The sequence below is a fragment of the Aedes albopictus genome, chromosome 3, assembly GCF_035046485.1.
Source record: "Aedes albopictus strain Foshan chromosome 3, AalbF5, whole genome shotgun sequence".
Classification (NCBI taxonomy): Eukaryota; Metazoa; Arthropoda; class Insecta; order Diptera; family Culicidae; genus Aedes; species Aedes albopictus.
Window position 1 is genome coordinate 78,933,523 of NC_085138.1, and position 17,426 is coordinate 78,950,948.

At 38.2% G+C, this 17,426-nt stretch overlaps 1 protein-coding gene and 2 long non-coding RNA genes across 3 annotated transcripts in view; 1 reads left to right on the top strand and 2 right to left on the bottom strand.

The window, feature by feature from the left end:
- Nucleotides 1–4,673: 4,673 nt before the first annotated feature.
- Nucleotides 4,674–6,103, bottom strand: LOC134289737 (uncharacterized). Its single transcript, XR_009998646.1, has 3 exons — nucleotides 5,984–6,103; nucleotides 5,794–5,911; nucleotides 4,674–5,731 (listed from the first exon to the last, which is right to left on the bottom strand). It is a non-coding gene; the product is annotated as an uncharacterized LOC134289737 (long non-coding RNA).
- An 8,039-nt stretch (nucleotides 6,104–14,142) lies between these two features.
- LOC134289755 (uncharacterized) lies at nucleotides 14,143–15,198 on the top strand. The gene is made up of 3 exons (XR_009998649.1): nucleotides 14,143–14,262; nucleotides 14,335–14,452; nucleotides 14,515–15,198. It is a non-coding gene; the product is annotated as an uncharacterized LOC134289755 (long non-coding RNA).
- A 1,225-nt stretch (nucleotides 15,199–16,423) lies between these two features.
- The window catches only part of LOC134291115 (protein disconnected-like), a 71,560-nt gene continuing 70,557 nt past the window's right edge, over nucleotides 16,424–17,426 (bottom strand). The window contains exons 3-4 of the mRNA XM_062858437.1: nucleotides 17,137–17,312; nucleotides 16,424–17,072 (exon numbers count right to left, since the gene is read on the bottom strand). Coding sequence (XP_062714421.1) covers nucleotides 16,725–17,072; nucleotides 17,137–17,312 — 524 coding nt within the window. The 3' untranslated portion in view covers nucleotides 16,424–16,724. The remainder of the gene's footprint in view (nucleotides 17,073–17,136; nucleotides 17,313–17,426) is intronic.

Below are 17,426 nucleotides of genomic sequence, written 5' to 3' on the forward strand. Positions count from 1 at the left end.
ATCTATCTATCTATCTATCTATCTATCTATCTATCTATCTATCTATCTATCTATCTATCTATCTATCTATCTATCTATCTATCTATCTATCTATCTATCTATCTATCTATCTATCTATCTATCTATCTATCTATCTATCTATCTATCTATCTATCTATCTATCTATCTATCTATCTATCTATCTATCTATCTATCTATCTATCTATCTATCTATCTATCTATCTATCTATCTATCTATCTATCTATCTATCTATCTATCTATCTATCTATCTATCTATCTATCTATCTATCTATCTATCTATCTATCTATCTATCTATCTATCTATCTATCTATCTATCTATCTATCTATCTATCTATCTATCTATCTATCTATCTATCTATCTATCTATCTATCTATCTATCTATCTATCTATCTATCTATCTATCTATCTATCTATCTATCTATCTATCTATCTATCTATCTATCTATCTATCTATCTATCTATCTATCTATCTATCTATCTATCTATCTATCTATCTATCTATCTATCTATCTATCTATCTATCTATCTATCTATCTATCTATCTATCTATCTATCTATCTATCTATCTATCTATCTATCTATCTATCTATCTATCTATCTATCTATCTATCTATCTATCTATCTATCTATCTATCTATCTATCTATCTATCTATCTATCTATCTATCTATCTATCTATCTATCTATCTATCTATCTATCTATCTATCTATCTATCTATCTATCTATCTATCTATCTATCTATCTATCTATCTATCTATCTATCTATCTATCTATCTATCTATCTATCTATCTATCTATCTATCTATCTATCTATCTATCTATCTATCTATCTATCTATCTATCTATCTATCTATCTATCTATCTATCTATCTATCTATCTATCTATCTATCTATCTATCTATCTATCTATCTATCTATCTATCTATCTATCTATCTATCTATCTATCTATCTATCTATCTATCTATCTATCTATCTATCTATCTATCTATCTATCTATCTATCTATCTATCTATCTATCTATCTATCTATCTATCTATCTATCTATCTATCTATCTATCTATCTATCTATCTATCTATCTATCTATCTATCTATCTATCTATCTATCTATCTATCTATCTATCTATCTATCTATCTATCTATCTATCTATCTATCTATCTATCTATCTATCTATCTATCTATCTATCTATCTATCTATCTATCTATCTATCTATCTATCTATCTATCTATCTATCTATCTATCTATCTATCTATCTATCTATCTATCTATCTATCTATCTATCTATCTATCTATCTATCTATCTATCTATCTATCTATCTATCTATCTATCTATCTATCTATCTATCTATCTATCTATCTATCTATCTATCTATCTATCTATCTATCTATCTATCTATCTATCTATCTATCTATCTATCTATCTATCTATCTATCTATCTATCTATCTATCTATCTATCTATCTATCTATCTATCTATCTATCTATCTATCTATCTATCTATCTATCTATCTATCTATCTATCTATCTATCTATCTATCTATCTATCTATCTATCTATCTATCTATCTATCGATCGATCATGAGGACAAGGGCGTAGCCAGCTTTTCGGTCAGGGGGGGGGGGGGGGTGGGGGGTTCAAGCACCCTTAGCAAATTTCTGCCTACTAGCTTCTATATCTATGCGTAATACGATGAAATTGAATACATATAATAACATTATATTCAAAAAGCATTATTTTACCCTTCAGCAGTCACGCTGTTGTATTTTGTACAATACGTTAAGAAAAAACTCGCCTGATCTACACGATTCAAGGTAGTGCTGATAGCGGTGATTAATTTCTGGAAGATTAAGGATTTTTAGGACTAGACTTTCCTGGTTCCTGTATGAGTCCTTTTTAAATTATCATCCAATAGTATTCGCTGGAGGAATTCGTCCAGAAATTCTTGAAATAATTAAAAATAAATCATCAGACAAACCTGGAGAAGTTTTTGGGTACATGTCTGAAAAAAAATATTGAAGGATTTCTAAAATTTCCGAAGGAACTCCTGAATAAATTTTTGAAGGGAGCCTGAGAGGTATTTCTGAAGAAACAATTTAAGGAATTCCTGGAGCAATCCCTGGAAGACTTCCTGGATAAATCCCTGGAGCAATTTCTACAGGAATGCCTGGAGGAAGCCCTATAGAATCTAGAGAAATTCCCGGAAGAATCCCTGACAGAATTTTTGAAAGTATACCTGGAAGGGTTTCTGTATAAATTATGGGACGAATACCTAGAGAAATATCTGAAGAGATCTCATGAGGAAAACCTAGAAGAAATTCTAAATAAATTTCTGGAGGATTTCTTGGAGGAAGTTCTGGAGAAATTCCTGGAGGAATTCTGGGAGGAATTCCTCGGAAAAAAATCAGAATAAATCTCTTGAGGAATTCCTAGAGGAAATCTTATAGAAATTAAAAAAAAATCCTTGGTGGAGTTCTTGGAGAAATCTCTGAAGGAATTCCAGGTGGAACCCCAGAAGTAATTTCTTGGAAAATTTCCAGAGAGAATCCTGAAACTTCCGAACAAGAAATCCTGTAGGAATTCCTGGAGAAATTTCTTTGATGAATTTCTGAAGCAATCCCTGGAAAAATTACTGGGGAAATTTCCAGAGGAATTCTGGGAGAATTTCCTGGAAGAACGCTTGGAGGAATTTCTGGAGAATTACCGAGAGGAACCTCTGGGAATATCCCTGAAGTAATTCCTGGATAAATCTCTGAAAGAATTCCTGGAGGAATATCTGGAGGAATCCTTTGAAAATTCCTGAAAGTATTCCTGGAGAATTTCCTGGAAGAATCTCTGAAGAAATCCCTAAAGAATTTCCTGAGTTGCTGGCATAATTTTTGAAAGATGTCCAGGAGCAATTCCTGGAGAATTTCCTGGAGGAGTTCCTGAAGAAATTCCTGGGGTATTTCCTGGATAAAGTTCTAGATAATTGCCTGGAGGAATTCCTAGAGGTGTGCCAGTGATAATTGTCGGAGAAATCTCTAGAGGATTTCTTTGGAAGAATAACTGGATGAATTTCTAGAGGAATCACCGGAGAAATTCTTGTACATTACTATATCTGAAAAAAAAAATCCCTTGAGAAATTCCTGGAGAAATCCTCGAAGGAATTCCTGAACGAATCCATGGGGGATCCTTGAAGAAATTTGTGGAGAAATCCCAGGAGAAATACCTAAGGGAATCCCTGAAGGTATTCCAAGAAGTTCTCCTTCTGGAATAATTTCTGAAGAAATCCTTAAAGGATTTCCTGTAAGAATCCATGGAGGAACTTCTGGAGGATTTCCGGCAGGAATCTTCGAAGGATTTCCTGGAGAAATCCATGGGAAAATCCCTGGAAAAATTCGTGCAGAATCTCGGAGGAATTCCTGAAGCAATTTCTGATGTAATCTCAGGAGAAATTCCTGGAGAAATGCCCGGAGGAATCCCTACAGGAAATGCTAATAAAATTTATGTCCTGGGGTAATTCCTGGAGAAATTCCTGTATAAAATCCTGGAGGAATGCCTGGAGGAATTCGTAGAGGTATTCCTGTGGGAATAGCTGAAGGAATCCATGATGAAATTCCTGGAAGAATCTCTAGAGGAATTCTTGTAAGAATTACTGGATAAGTTCCAAGAGGAATCTCCAGAGGAATTCAGGGAGATTTATTTATTTTTCTATTTCTGAAATCATGAGAAAATCTTGGAGGATTTTCTGGCGGAATTTCTGGAGAAATTTCTGAAGAAATCCTCGAAGGAATTCCTGAAGGAATCCCTGGGGGAATCCTTGACGAAATTTGTGAGGAAATCCCTGGAGGAATTTCTTGAGAAATTACTGAAGGTATTTCTGGAGAATTTTCTGCAAGAATTTGTGAAGGAATCCTTAGGGGAATTATTGGGGAAATTTGTGGAAAAGGTAAATCTACAAGAATTTTTGGGGGAATTCCTGAAAAAAATCCCGAAGTTATTTCTAGAGGAAATCCTGGTAGAATCATTGAAGGAATCCCTGAAGGATTTCCTAGAGAAATTCCTGGATGAATTACTGACATAATTTATGATGGAATTCTTTGATTATTCCCTGGTGAAATTCCTGGAAGAATCCCCGAAGAAATTCCTGGAGAAATTCCTCGAGGAGACCCTGGAGAAATTCCTGGATGAAATCTTGAAGGAAAGCCTACGTGGATTTCTGAAGGAATCCCAGGATGAAACAATCCCAGGAGGAACTCCTGGAACAACACCAGGGGAATTCCTGGAGAAATCGTTGAAAAAAAAAAATCCTACAGAAATCTCTGCAAGAATCCAAGGATGGATATGTGGAAGAATGCCTAGGACAATTTCTAGTGGTATTATTGGAGGACTCCCTGAAGTAATTCCTGGAGAAATCTTTGGATGAATTCCTGTAGAAGTCTCTGGAAAAAATCCTTAGAGGAATCCCTTGAAGATTTCCTGGATAAATTTCTGTAGGAATTCTTGGAAGAATCCCGGAAACAATTATTAGAGGAATCTCTGGAGGAAGTCCTGAAAGAATGCATTGAGGAAAACCTGAAGGATTTCTTGGTGGAATATCTGAAAAAAAAATCTTGTAGGAATTCTTGGAGGAATCCCTGAAGGATATCCTAGAGGCATGCCTGTAGGAATTCCTGAAGGAATCTCCAGAAGAACTCCTGAAGAAATCTCTAGAGGAATTTCTGGCAGAGTTTCTGGAGGAATCTCAAGATGAAATGAAATTCCTGAAGAAATTCGTGGATGATTCTCTTGAGAACTTCATAGAGGAATACCAGGAATAATTCCTGAAGAAATCGCAGATGGAATTCTTGCAGAAATTCTGGAGGAATCCTCAGAAGAGAACCTGAAGAAACTCCAGAAGGAATCCCGGAAGCAATTTTGGGAGGAATTCTTAAGGGAATTCCAAAACAGCTCCTGGAGGAAATACTGAATTATTTCCTGGAGGAGTTCTTCAAAGAATACAAGGTGGATTTCCGGAAGAGTTCCTTGAAGAATCTGTACACTCAGATTAATTAACCTATTGAATATAAGTTTCTTGCACTTGGATTGTGACCAATTGATTTTGCACTTAAAAAATAAGTGCAGGCTTATCGAAACTTTGCCAACTCAGTCAAGATGGATTTTATGTGCGAACCTTTTACTTTTTAAAAGTCAGTTGATCAGATTTCAGTTGTGAGGCACATAGTTCCTATTAATGGGAATAATAAGATTATTTTCATTGGGAATTGGCTTTAAAATAACAATAAATTAAAATTTTGAATAATATGATTGAAAAAATAAGTTTTGTTATTTTTTTTTATTGTACACTGGAGTAGTTCTAGGCCACGTGGACTGAACAATGTTGCTGCATGAGCAATGTTCACAGCTGGACATTTCACATCGCAAATGCCACTACCTAACGCAAATGATGGTCTGGGATATTTTCCGATGCCACGGCCGACGAAGATGATGGAAGCTTGGATGGAAGAAGGAGCTCCGCTGATACCGCAGTCCATGCAGTTGTCACAGTTGCAGTTACGACGGGCCAAAAAGATTGATTTTCAGTTGAAACGCTCAATTCCGGGTTTGATAGAAGGCACGCATCGAGTGCATCAAGGTCGGTTCTATTGGTTCTATTGGTGTGCTCGAGCTTTTTTCCGATGCCTCCGCGTCGTCTTCCACTTTGGTGAAAGTGGTCAAATTGAATCCCTGTAATTTTTATCAATGTTTAATGAATGAAAACAAATAGCAGGTTATTTAAATTATCTCACGTTGAGCTTCCACCAAGTTGGTCAAACAGCTCGTCCCGGTCGCAGCTCCATCCGGCAGCTTCCAACAAAATCGTTTATCTTTGGTGACGGTGCTGAAGCGGTCGAGACGCAGATGAATCTAGAAAATACCAAATACATGTTCGTAGCTTGAGAAAGTGTGTAAAGTTTGAATAATATTTTACATATTTACCTTCAGCAACTTGGTAAGCAAATTAATTTTTGGAGCACCATGATTAAAATGAAATTATGCAATATTCCGCGACGAACTGTGCGTCTTGTGCGCGTGCCATGTCCTTTTCACGTTTGTTATGATCGTGTTTGGATTTTATGTTGACAGAGTTGCTTTTTATGTTGCTACACTCTAAATTTAATACAGATAAAATAAATTTTAATGAAGTAACTTTTCATTTTTATTTGTTGCACTTAGAATGATTTTTTCCCTTCCGTTCGCGATCCATGTGCTTTTTGCACTTAGATTCTATCAGTAAATTAATTTGAGTGTAGAAGTTTTTAAAATAAGTTGTTCCAGAAACAATCACAGAAGAAATTCCCGAGTTAAGGCCTGCAGAAAATCTTGGAGGAATCCATGGAGGAATTCCTGGAGGATATCCTAGAGAAATGCCTGTAGGATTAACGGAGGAATCTATGTAAATACTCCTGCAGAATAATAATAATAGAATAATTCCTGGAAGTTTCTGGAGGAATCCCTAGATGATTATTTAGTTTGGAGGAATCCCAGCAGCAATTCGCAGAGGAATCCCTGGAATAATTCCTGGAGAAATCTCTGAAGAAATTCGTGGAGCAATCCCTCGAGAAATTCTTGTAGGAATCCCAGGAAGAATTCCTGAAGAAATTGCAGGAATTGAAGGAATTCTAAGAAGAGTTATTAGAGGAACTCCTTGAGGAATCCCTGTAGCAGTTCCTGAAGGAATCCCTGCAGGAGCTCCTGAAGAAACCCCAGGAGGAATCCCGGAAGCAATTCCTAGAGGCATTCCTAAAGGAATCCTCACAGTTCCTCCAAGGACACTGGATTAATTCCTGAAAGAATTTCAAGAGGAACTCCTTAAAAAGTGTTTCTGGGGGCATCGTTCGACGATTTTTTAAATAATCCCCTGAGTTGTTTCTGAAGGAAACACAAAAGAAATTCCCGGATGAATCCCTGGCGGAATTCTTGAAGGAAAACATGGAGGAATTCCTGAAAAACTGCATGAGGAATCCAGGAAGCAATCCCATGAGGAATTCCTTAGGCAATCCTAGGAAAACTTTCTTAACAAATTACTGGAAAATTTTATGTTGGAAAAGAAATATGGAGGAATGCATGTCTGCAATAATGTTTGGTCGAATTATTGTTGGAATCTTTGGATGGACTCAAAAATGAATGTTTTGTACAATGCTTAAAGGAACTCCTGGATTTTTTAGCACATCTCTAATAAAATTTCCTGTAAGGGTTTCTGGAAGATATTCCTGCTGAAATACTTCGAATTGAATTATATCTCTAGTGCAGCGATCCTCAGGCCTATTTTTTCAACTGTTTGTATAATACTTTCTAGATCCATTTGTGAAACATTCAACACGTTATTCTAGGTTATTTTGGGAGTAGAACAACCTCCATAAGAAACATTGCAAGAAATGTTATGGCAACGCGGGCCGCACTTTGGTGATCACTGCTCCAGTGGAATTTTTGAAGGAATACATCTCTGAAGGAACATTTGTAGAAATACCTAAAAGAATTTCTGTTGACATTTCTATGGGAATCATTGAAGAAATTCCTGGAGAAAACACTGGAACAACCACTGGGGGAATGTCTATAGATATCTCAGGATGATTTCCCGGAGGAATGTCTGGTGTAACTTATAGAGGATCTCTTGAAAAATTCCCTGGAGCAATCAATGATGGAATCCCTGAAGGCAGCTATGGAAAAATAAAACCTGGAGGAATCGTTACGAAAGTATTTATAAAAAAAATCTGAATTTACGAAGGAGAAACTCCTGGAAAGAATCCCCTGAAGAAGTTCCTGAATAAATGAAAAAAAAGAAATTTTTGAAGGCGTCCTTTAAAGTATTCGTAATAAATCTCAGGCATTTTGCTCCTAGCATGACGTTTGATTGAATTGAATACTACCCGAATAAAACGATATCATACGACTGGGATACACTCAATCATTTTCTGATTATTCGTGGAATCATAAAATGGATCATAAACTGATGATTATGTGAAAGATATTAATGATAACAGGAATCATATCCGGAGTTTGAATGATAGACCGAATGGGTTGTTAAGTATCGTTACCATTCAAAATCGACTATTTTCTCGAACAAAAATTTCATCAAATTATACACGTTATAATCACTTTATCATTGATTTTATGATACACTAAATAACAAAAACTGAATTATTTCACAGTTCTGCCTTACCGACTTAAAAAAATGATACACCCCTGCAGATCCTTCTACCAGCTTTACTCACTTTACGTAATGAGCCATTTTACGAGACGTTTCGGATCAGCTGATCGCTCATTTCATGAATGAAAATTTGACAGGAGGTTGCGCCCAAGCCCGTGAGTGTTAATATCAATATCAACACTGTTGTCGTTTCGTAAAATAGACTATACTCGGTTCAATGTGTGTCATCGTGAAACAACCGTTTCCTACAAGGTACGTTATTCTAATACTTAGGACTTATCAATGAGGAATGCGTGCTTTATCCTATGCTAATTTTCATGGCAGTATCATTATAGTGCAAAACGTTAGTTGCCCGACAGCAATGTGATGTATGTATATCACATTGGCCAGACAGTAGCCAATGCAGCGGCAAAATCGGAGGAAAAATGCTGCAGTGCGATACATTGCAATGCATTTCCGTGTCAATATTTACGATCTTTCGCATGCGCTCAGGATTTAGGATTCTACAACTTCTCTGTATCCTTCTAACGCAACTTTTTAACCTCTTACTCCCAAGCTTTCTCCCTAAATGCACACAGAAATCGAAAAATGTAGGAAAATCGAATTATTTAAAATTGTATACCTATCATTAGGTGTACCATAATCATTTGTGCTATGATGTATCAAAAATATTGAATGATCTCGTTTTTAAAATTTGCATCATCTGATCATTGAGCAATGATTACTTCTATGATTATCGGCGGCTGTTCGGGCTCGAAAGAAGTTGATCATCAATATTAATTTCTATTCCCGATCAGCCTAGATAGCCGTGTAGTGTCGGTAGCAGTTCCTTCAACTGGCTAAGAATAACACTACGGACCGTCTGTTCCGGTGGTAAGAGTCCACTAACAGGTGACCCCTAATTCATGGTGTCAAGCGGCTTAATGCGTACCGTGCCTAGGAATGAATGGTTAGGGGGGTCTAATAAAAACCTAGCCGCTAACGGTGCCTGTGGAGTACCAGGGCACCCTCCACAGTATTTTTGCCCTTACTGTGTTAAACGGAGCAATGACGCAGTGGACCTAATTTGTCTCCGGGATAATCGGCTACTTTTCTTAAGTCTCAATTCCGAGGCTTAACAAAAGTGGGTAAATGTATATTTTCATGACTGGAATCAAGTTTGTACAGGTAAACCTTCATCACGCAAAAGGTGCTTCTGCTGTGTTGAGTCGAAGGTTTAAAAAAGAAGGGCTGGAAGTGGCGCTAATTCAAGAGCCATGGTCCAATAAACGAAAGATTCTTGGTGTTCTGACACAAAATAGTAAACTATTTTATGATGAGCAACAAGATTCTCCCAGAACTGCTGTCCTAGTACGTAAAACGTTAAAATGTTATCCTATTACAGAGTTTATCAGAAGGGACATTGTTGCGGTCATGGTAGAGGTACCGACGAACCGACGTGCCAGCTAGTGTAAAGGTTCATAAAATTCTCGTCCAAAATTTTAAAATAAAAACCGTTGAAAACTAGTGCCATCTGTTGATTTTGGTTCAGAACTATTTTGGCCGAAATATTTTGAACACTCTTAAATAATGCCACCCATAGGTGTGCTGGAATGAACAGATTTTTCAAACATTGGATAATGTTGTTTATTTCATAATAATTACCAAAATTTCTCATGATAAACTAAGAATAAAAGATAGATTCACGAACTATGTTCAAAACAAAACTTTTTGGGAGCGTAAAAGGCTCAATAATCTTACAGAATTTCATACTTTGATTGGTTTAAACGTAGAGTGTTTGTTTGCATTCCGCGGCGTCGCCGTCGTCGGTGGTCATGCCTTCGCCATACTGCAGCTACTCTGCTGATTTTATCAGAAGACAATTTCATATCCTAATTTTCCGAAAGCACAATTTATTATTTAGAAGTATTGACTTCCGGGAGATATTTTTTCAAATAAAAGTTGAAGTGGTAGTCAGCCCAGTCAGCGTCACTAAAACGGCAGCAGGAGCAGAAACATCTTCGCGACGCTTGCAGTATCAGATGAAAATGTAGTGTGCAGATGGTAACAGCCACCAATGTTTGGATTTATTTTCAGGCTGGGACATTTAATATAGCATAACATCCTTATTTGCTTCCTAAAATTCTAAAGTAACCCGAAATTGCCATAATGCTCCATTCTGAGGAAACGCAAAGCTCCAGATTGATAATACTGGCCATCACGTGTTTTGTTTACACAGCATTTGATCAAGACGCCGCGACGTCGGCTGTAATGTCATGACGGGCTAAACGTCACTTCCAATTTGACACTTGCGATCACTGCTATTTGAATTAACCGTGTAATGTTTTCGGTCAAGTCTCGGAATCGAGTGGCACGTCGGTTTAGTCGGTGGTAGAGGTACCAACCACTAGGGGTAAAACTGAGATCGCTGTGGCTTCAGCTTACTTTCCTGGTGATGTTCCTGAGGTACCTCCTCCTGAGATCGCATCATTTGTTCAATTCTGTAAAGAAAACAACAAATCGTTCATCATTGGCTGTGACGCCAATGCGCATCACACGGTTTGGGGTAGTACGGATATTAACAGTCGAGGTGAGTCACTATTAGAGTATCTGTCTTCGAACAATATAGACATTTGTAATAATGGTGATAAACCTACTTTCTTAAATGCAATCAGACAAGAGGTCTTGGATCTAACACTGTGCAATGCTGCAACCTTTGACAAGATCACAAACTGGCACGTGTCAGATGAGATTTCTCTATCTGATCATAAACACATAATCTTCAATTGGAGCGGTGGAGATTATTCTAGAACTGCATTTAGAAATCCCAGGAAGACAAACTGGGATCAATATGTGGAATTGTTGAATTCGCATTCATTTACAATGGAGGAAACTATCGATTCAACCCAAAAGTTGGAATCATTTTCTCAAAGAGTAAATGAAAGTATCATCAATTCCTTTAACAGCAGTTGTCCCACCATACAATCGTCTTCTACTAGAGACGTGCCATGGTGGAACTTTAAACTGGATCGCCTAAGAAAATTTTCTCGTAAAATGTTCAATAGAGCGAAACAAACGGGAGATTGGACTCAATATAGGAAAGCCCTGACTGAGTACAACAACGAAATTCGAAAATCTAAAAGAAAATCTTGGGTGCTGACATGTGAAAACATAAACAGTACTCCAGTAGTTGCTAGACTACAAAAAACGCTTGCAAAAGATCATGCAAATGAATTGGGAAATCTGAAGCGTGACGATGGAGCTTTTACCAAAACTGCTCGTGAAACTTTGAATTTAATGATGGGAACCCATTTTCCAGGTTCGGTTCTAAGTGTGGATTCCAATGATACTATATCTCTGGAAGGTGAAGGATGTCCTAGTATAAACTCAATGGAGTCAAATAGTACAGTAAACACCGCCTCAGATTTAGCTGATGAAATCTTCACGAAGGCCAGAGTGGAAAATGAAATAAGATCTTTTCAGCCTTTTAAATCTGCAGGAGTTGATGGGATATTTCCAGCACTGATTCAAAACGGAGAAACGGTGTTGGTTCCATCACTAATTGAGATGTTCAAGGCTAGTTTGAGATTGAATTTCGTTCCATCAAAATGGAGACTTGTAAAAGTTATCTTTATCCCGAAAAAGGGGAAACGAGATAAAACGCATCCGAAAGCATATAGACCAATTAGTCTTTCTTCAGTTTTGTTGAAGACTATGGAAAAGGTTTTGAAGGATTTTATCAATTCTTCTTACATAAAAGAGCATCCCCTGTCTGACTTCCAGTTTGCTTATCAATCTGGTAAGTCAACGGTTACGGCACTTCACTCGCTAGTAACAAAGGTGGAAAAAACGTTTTCAGCAAAAGAAATAGCTCTATGCGCCTTTTTAGATATAGAAGGAGCATTTGATAATGCCTCCTATTCATCTATGAAGCGTGCCATGGAGAATAAAAACTTCGACCAATGTATCATACATTGGATTCATACTGTGCTTGCAAAAAGAGAAATCACTTCTGAGCTGGGAAGTTCTTCTATAACAGTAAGGGCAACAAAGGGTTGCCCTCAAGGAGGAGTCCTCTCACCACTAATGTGGTCCTTAGTTGTAGACGATCTTCTAAAGTGCCCCACACAATGCATACGTTTGCGTGTGCGTGACAGTAGTTTGACACATTTCCCATGGGAAAACTGTCAAAAAAACGCAAACCTCGACGGAACGGACGCTATGTGTTCCAGGCTTAAGAAGCTTGAAGGAAAGAGGTTTCGAAGTTGTGGGCTTTGCAGACGATATAGTCATAATAGTGAGAGGAAAGTATGACGAAACTGTTTCGGAGAGATTGCAAAGGGCCCTAAACTATACACATTCATGGTGTATTAAGGAGGGCCTTAGCATCAACCCGTCAAAAGTCGTAATTGTCCCTTTCGCTAGGAGAAGGAAGATCAACCTAAAAGCTTTTCGGCTTGGAGGGATACAAATTCATCCTAGTGATCGAGTCAAGTACTTAGGTTTGATTCTGGATGCCAAACTGAACTGGAATGCTCAAATTGAGTCCGTGATCGGTAAGGCAACAAGTGCGTTCTGGTTATGCTCCAAAACTATTGGCAGGAAGTGGGGCTTGAAACCAAAAATGATAATGTGGATTTATACTGCCATAATCCGCCCAAAAGTGACGTATGCTTCGTTTGTATGGTGGCCCAAAACAAAAGAGGCTACCACGCAATCAAAGCTTGCGAAAATTCAACGTCTTGCGTCCATTGCTGTTACAGGAGCGATGCGTAGCACTCCATCAAAAGCTTTAGATGCGATTCTCAATCTGCTACCTTTGCACGAGTACGTGCAATTAGAAGCAGAAAAGGAATTGCTGAGACTTGAACGAGTTGAAAAGTTTATGCCAGGTGATCTTGTAGGTCACCTGAGCATTTCACAATACTTCCAAAATAGGCCAGTAATGAAAATTATTAAAGACTGGATGAAACCTGTGGAGAACCATGATGTTCCTTACAAGTTGCACGAAACAACTCGTGCAGATTGGGAAGTCGGAGGTCCCACTGTTCGTCAAGGATCAATCAAATTCTATACAGATGGCTCAAAAGTTGGAATAAAAACGGGAGCAGGAATCTACGGCCCTGGAATACAAACATCAGTGGCGATGGGACACTATCCTACGGTGTTTCAAGCAGAGATTCTTGCTATTTTGAAATGCGCAAATATCTGCCTTGAGAGAAAATACAGATATGCAAATATTTGTATTTTCTCAGATAGTCAAGCTGCACTAAAAGCATTGTGCGCTTACAAATGTACTTCAAAGCTTGTCTGGGAATGCATTCTTTCACTGCGCAGGCTGTGCCAAGGGAACTCAGTAAACTTATACTGGGTTCCAGGTCACTGCGGCATTGAAGGGAATGAAATGGCAGACGAGCTTGCTAAAAGTGGTTCCAATTTACAATTTGTTGGTCCAGAACCATTCTGCGGAATTTCAAACTGTACAATTAAAATGGATCTGAAATGCTGGGCTGAGCAGAGGGTGATATCCAATTGGATGGATGTCAAAAATTGCAATCAGTCAAAACGATTTATAACACCAAATGCTTATAAAACCAAAAAGCTCTTAGAGCTCAAGAAGAGAGCTCTATATGTACATACACTGGCCTAGTAACTGGACACTGTCCGAGCAGGTATCACTTGAAAAATATTGGCCAGATTCAGAGTGATATCTGTCGTTTCTGTAATACGGAACGTGAAACCTCGGAACATCTGCTTTGCAGTTGTGGTGCTTTATACACTCAAATTAATTTACTGATAGAATCTAAGTGCAAAAAGCACATGGATCGCGAACGGAAGGGAAAAAATCATTCTAAGTGCAACAAATAAAAATGAAAAGTTACTTCATTAAAATTTATTTTATCTGTATTAAATTTAGAGTGTAGCAACATAAAAAGCAACTCTGTCAACATAAAATCCAAACACGATCATAACAAACGTGAAAAGGACATGGCACGCGCACAAGACGCACAGTTCGTCGCGGAATATTGCATAATTTCATTTTAATCATGGTGCTCCAAAAATTAATTTGCTTACCAAGTTGCTGAAGGTAAATATGTAAAATATTATTCAAACTTTACACACTTTCTCAAGCTACGAACATGTATTTGGTATTTTCTAGATTCATCTGCGTCTCGACCGCTTCAGCACCGTCACCAAAGATAAACGATTTTGTTGGAAGCTGCCGGATGGAGCTGCGACCGGGACGAGCTGTTTGACCAACTTGGTGGAAGCTCAACGTGAGATAATTTAAATAACCTGCTATTTGTTTTCATTCATTAAACATTGATAAAAATTACAGGGATTCAATTTGACCACTTTCACCAAAGTGGAAGACGACGCGGAGGCATCGGAAAAAAGCTCGAGCACACCAATAGAACCAATAGAACCGACCTTGATGCACTCGATGCGTGCCTTCTATCAAACCCGGAATTGAGCGTTTCAACTGAAAATCAATCTTTTTGGCCCGTCGTAACTGCAACTGTGACAACTGCATGGACTGCGGTATCAGCGGAGCTCCTTCTTCCATCCAAGCTTCCATCATCTTCGTCGGCCGTGGCATCGGAAAATATCCCAGACCATCATTTGCGTTAGGTAGTGGCATTTGCGATGTGAAATGTCCAGCTGTGAACATTGCTCATGCAGCAACATTGTTCAGTCCACGTGGCCTAGAACTACTCCAGTGTACAATAAAAAAAAATAACAAAACTTATTTTTTTAATCATATTATTCAAAATTTTAATTTATTGTTATTTTAAAGCCAATTCCCAATGAAAATAATCTTATTATTCCCATTAATAGGAACTATGTGCCTCACAACTGAAATCTGATCAACTGACTTTTAAAAAGTAAAAGGTTCGCACATAAAATCCATCTTGACTGAGTTGGCAAAGTTTCGATAAGCCTGCACTTATTTTTTAAGTGCAAAATCAATTGGTCACAATCCAAGTGCAAGAAACTTATATTCAATAGGTTAATTAATCTGAGTGTACATGCGCAGGCAAAGATTTCTAAATAGTGGTTGCTTGCAACCCAGTGAGATCTGGTCTGCAGAACCTGGGAAGGTCTTGGGGTTTATTAATTCCATTGCACCTGACTGGGAGACGACGCGTCGTGGCAGAAGCTGATTACTTGACACATGGTAATTAGCTGGCTAGATGCGAATATCAAAACGGGACAAGCCACAAAAGTTCAGCTTATTGGACGCAGAGGCTTAAATTCCCCAACAGGGGAGGAAAAAAAAAATGATTATCATTCAGTGAATTCAATGCTTATAATATGCACGATACCACGAATTGTAAAAATCTATTCGGGTAGTGAAAATTCGTGTTGCAGTAGCACAAAACTGCATTCTATAGCAGCATATGGTTCTACAAAGTCCTTCCTTTTCCCTACAGGAACCGGTTCCGACATATCTGGAAAATTTGGTATGCTGTTTTTGTATTGTCATCACAAAATTTAGCCATTCAACCAAGCTTGTTATTTGGTAACAAATCTAAGATAAGATTGAAGTGGTTTTCTTGGAGAAATATTTGGCGAAATTTCCTGTGATTCTCGAGTAAAAAAGGGTTGATAATTGAGGATAAAAATATAAAATTTTTTGAGATATTTTTAGATTTTTGAGATATTTTTCCTAGAACTCTGAATAGGCTCCTAAAGTCCTATCGGGATTCTTATTTTAAACCACAATATATGGTTCAAGAGTACATATTTACTCAATTTTTGACGTTTTTATTAACCGTAGTTGAAAATATATAATTTTTATTTTTTTAGCCTTTTGTCTCGTCCCTAGCTTATAACACATACTTTGAGTGATTTTTTTCACCGTGTATGTCAGATAGGAACATTTTTGAAATCCCAGTGCGAAAAATGTCGAGCTCAGTCACACAAGGTTGACCTCAAATGTCAAAGTAGAACTATTTACCATTTTACTTATTTCGAATTTTCTCATTATTCCTTTGTTTTTTCAAGTTCGAGTAAAGTACAATTCCGATTAGAATACCATGCTTGATCGTATTATTCAATATAAGCAAGATTTCGTCTTGCCCCTATTATTGATAAACTTTGAGCTGGCTCGATATTAAAAAAAATACATCTGGCGGCCAGGGGGTGGCGTGGCTACGCCCATGCATGAGGACGTTCACGCAGAACTTTTTCCACGTCCACGTTATTTTACTTTTAGGATTTCTTTCAAAAGAGAAAAAGTTAAGTCAGAATTGTTGTAACATTTTATACACATATTCCCTACTGCTTACATACATATATAGGAGATTATCTTTTGATTCTACCAAAATCGTTTAAGTATATAGTGCTTCGAGTTGTATCTTTCTATCAAAGTAAATAATACAAGGAAATCAATAAAATCACCTCAAAGTACGTGGACACGCCATCCTTCGTAATCTACCGCGAACGTAAAACCAAACTTCGTTTCAATTCTAAGCAATCTGTAACGAATCTCGAGAGTCCCTGTATCAAATTACAATGTGTTTTTTTTGCCGTCGCCCACGCTTCTTACTCATCGCTTTCGCTGATACTCCGGGCGTCCAGCGAATCCGTACAGATGGTAAGTTCCGGCGATTCGGCACCGTTACCACTGGCCGAACCATGCAGCATACGGCCGCCACTCATCGTCGCCACTACTGGTTGCGTTCCTCCGGCGAGATGTTGGTGCGGATGGTGGTGGTGCTGACTGGTTGCCGCCGATGGGGAGGGAGGTGAAGTGCCGGAGTCTCCCGTGAGTTGCGACGGGACGACCCCGCTGGCGATCTGCCGCTGTCGTATCAGAGCCAGCCGTTGCTGGGTGATTTCCAGGTGGTGTTTGCGCCACTTGATCCGTCGGTTCTGGAACCAGACTTTGACCTGGAAAGTGAGAATGGTTGATTGTTAATCTGAAACTTTTGAACCTCTAGATTTCAAACCAAACCTGTGCTTCGGTCAGTTGAAGAGTATGGGCCAGGTAGAGGCGCTCCGGGCCTACCATGTACTGTTGTCGTTCGAATTCGGCCTCCAGGCGTTCCAGCTGCTCCGGAGTGAAGATGGTGCGGACACGTTTGCTCTTCAGGGCTGCCGATGCCGAGAGGGAGGACTTTTTGGCCAAATCTGGAATTGGAAAAAAGTCAAAGCTATGTTAACGATGAATAGTCAAATTGGATAACCATAACCATATCCGAAGCACAGAGAACAGACATTTAACGGCCATTTGAAATCGGCAAC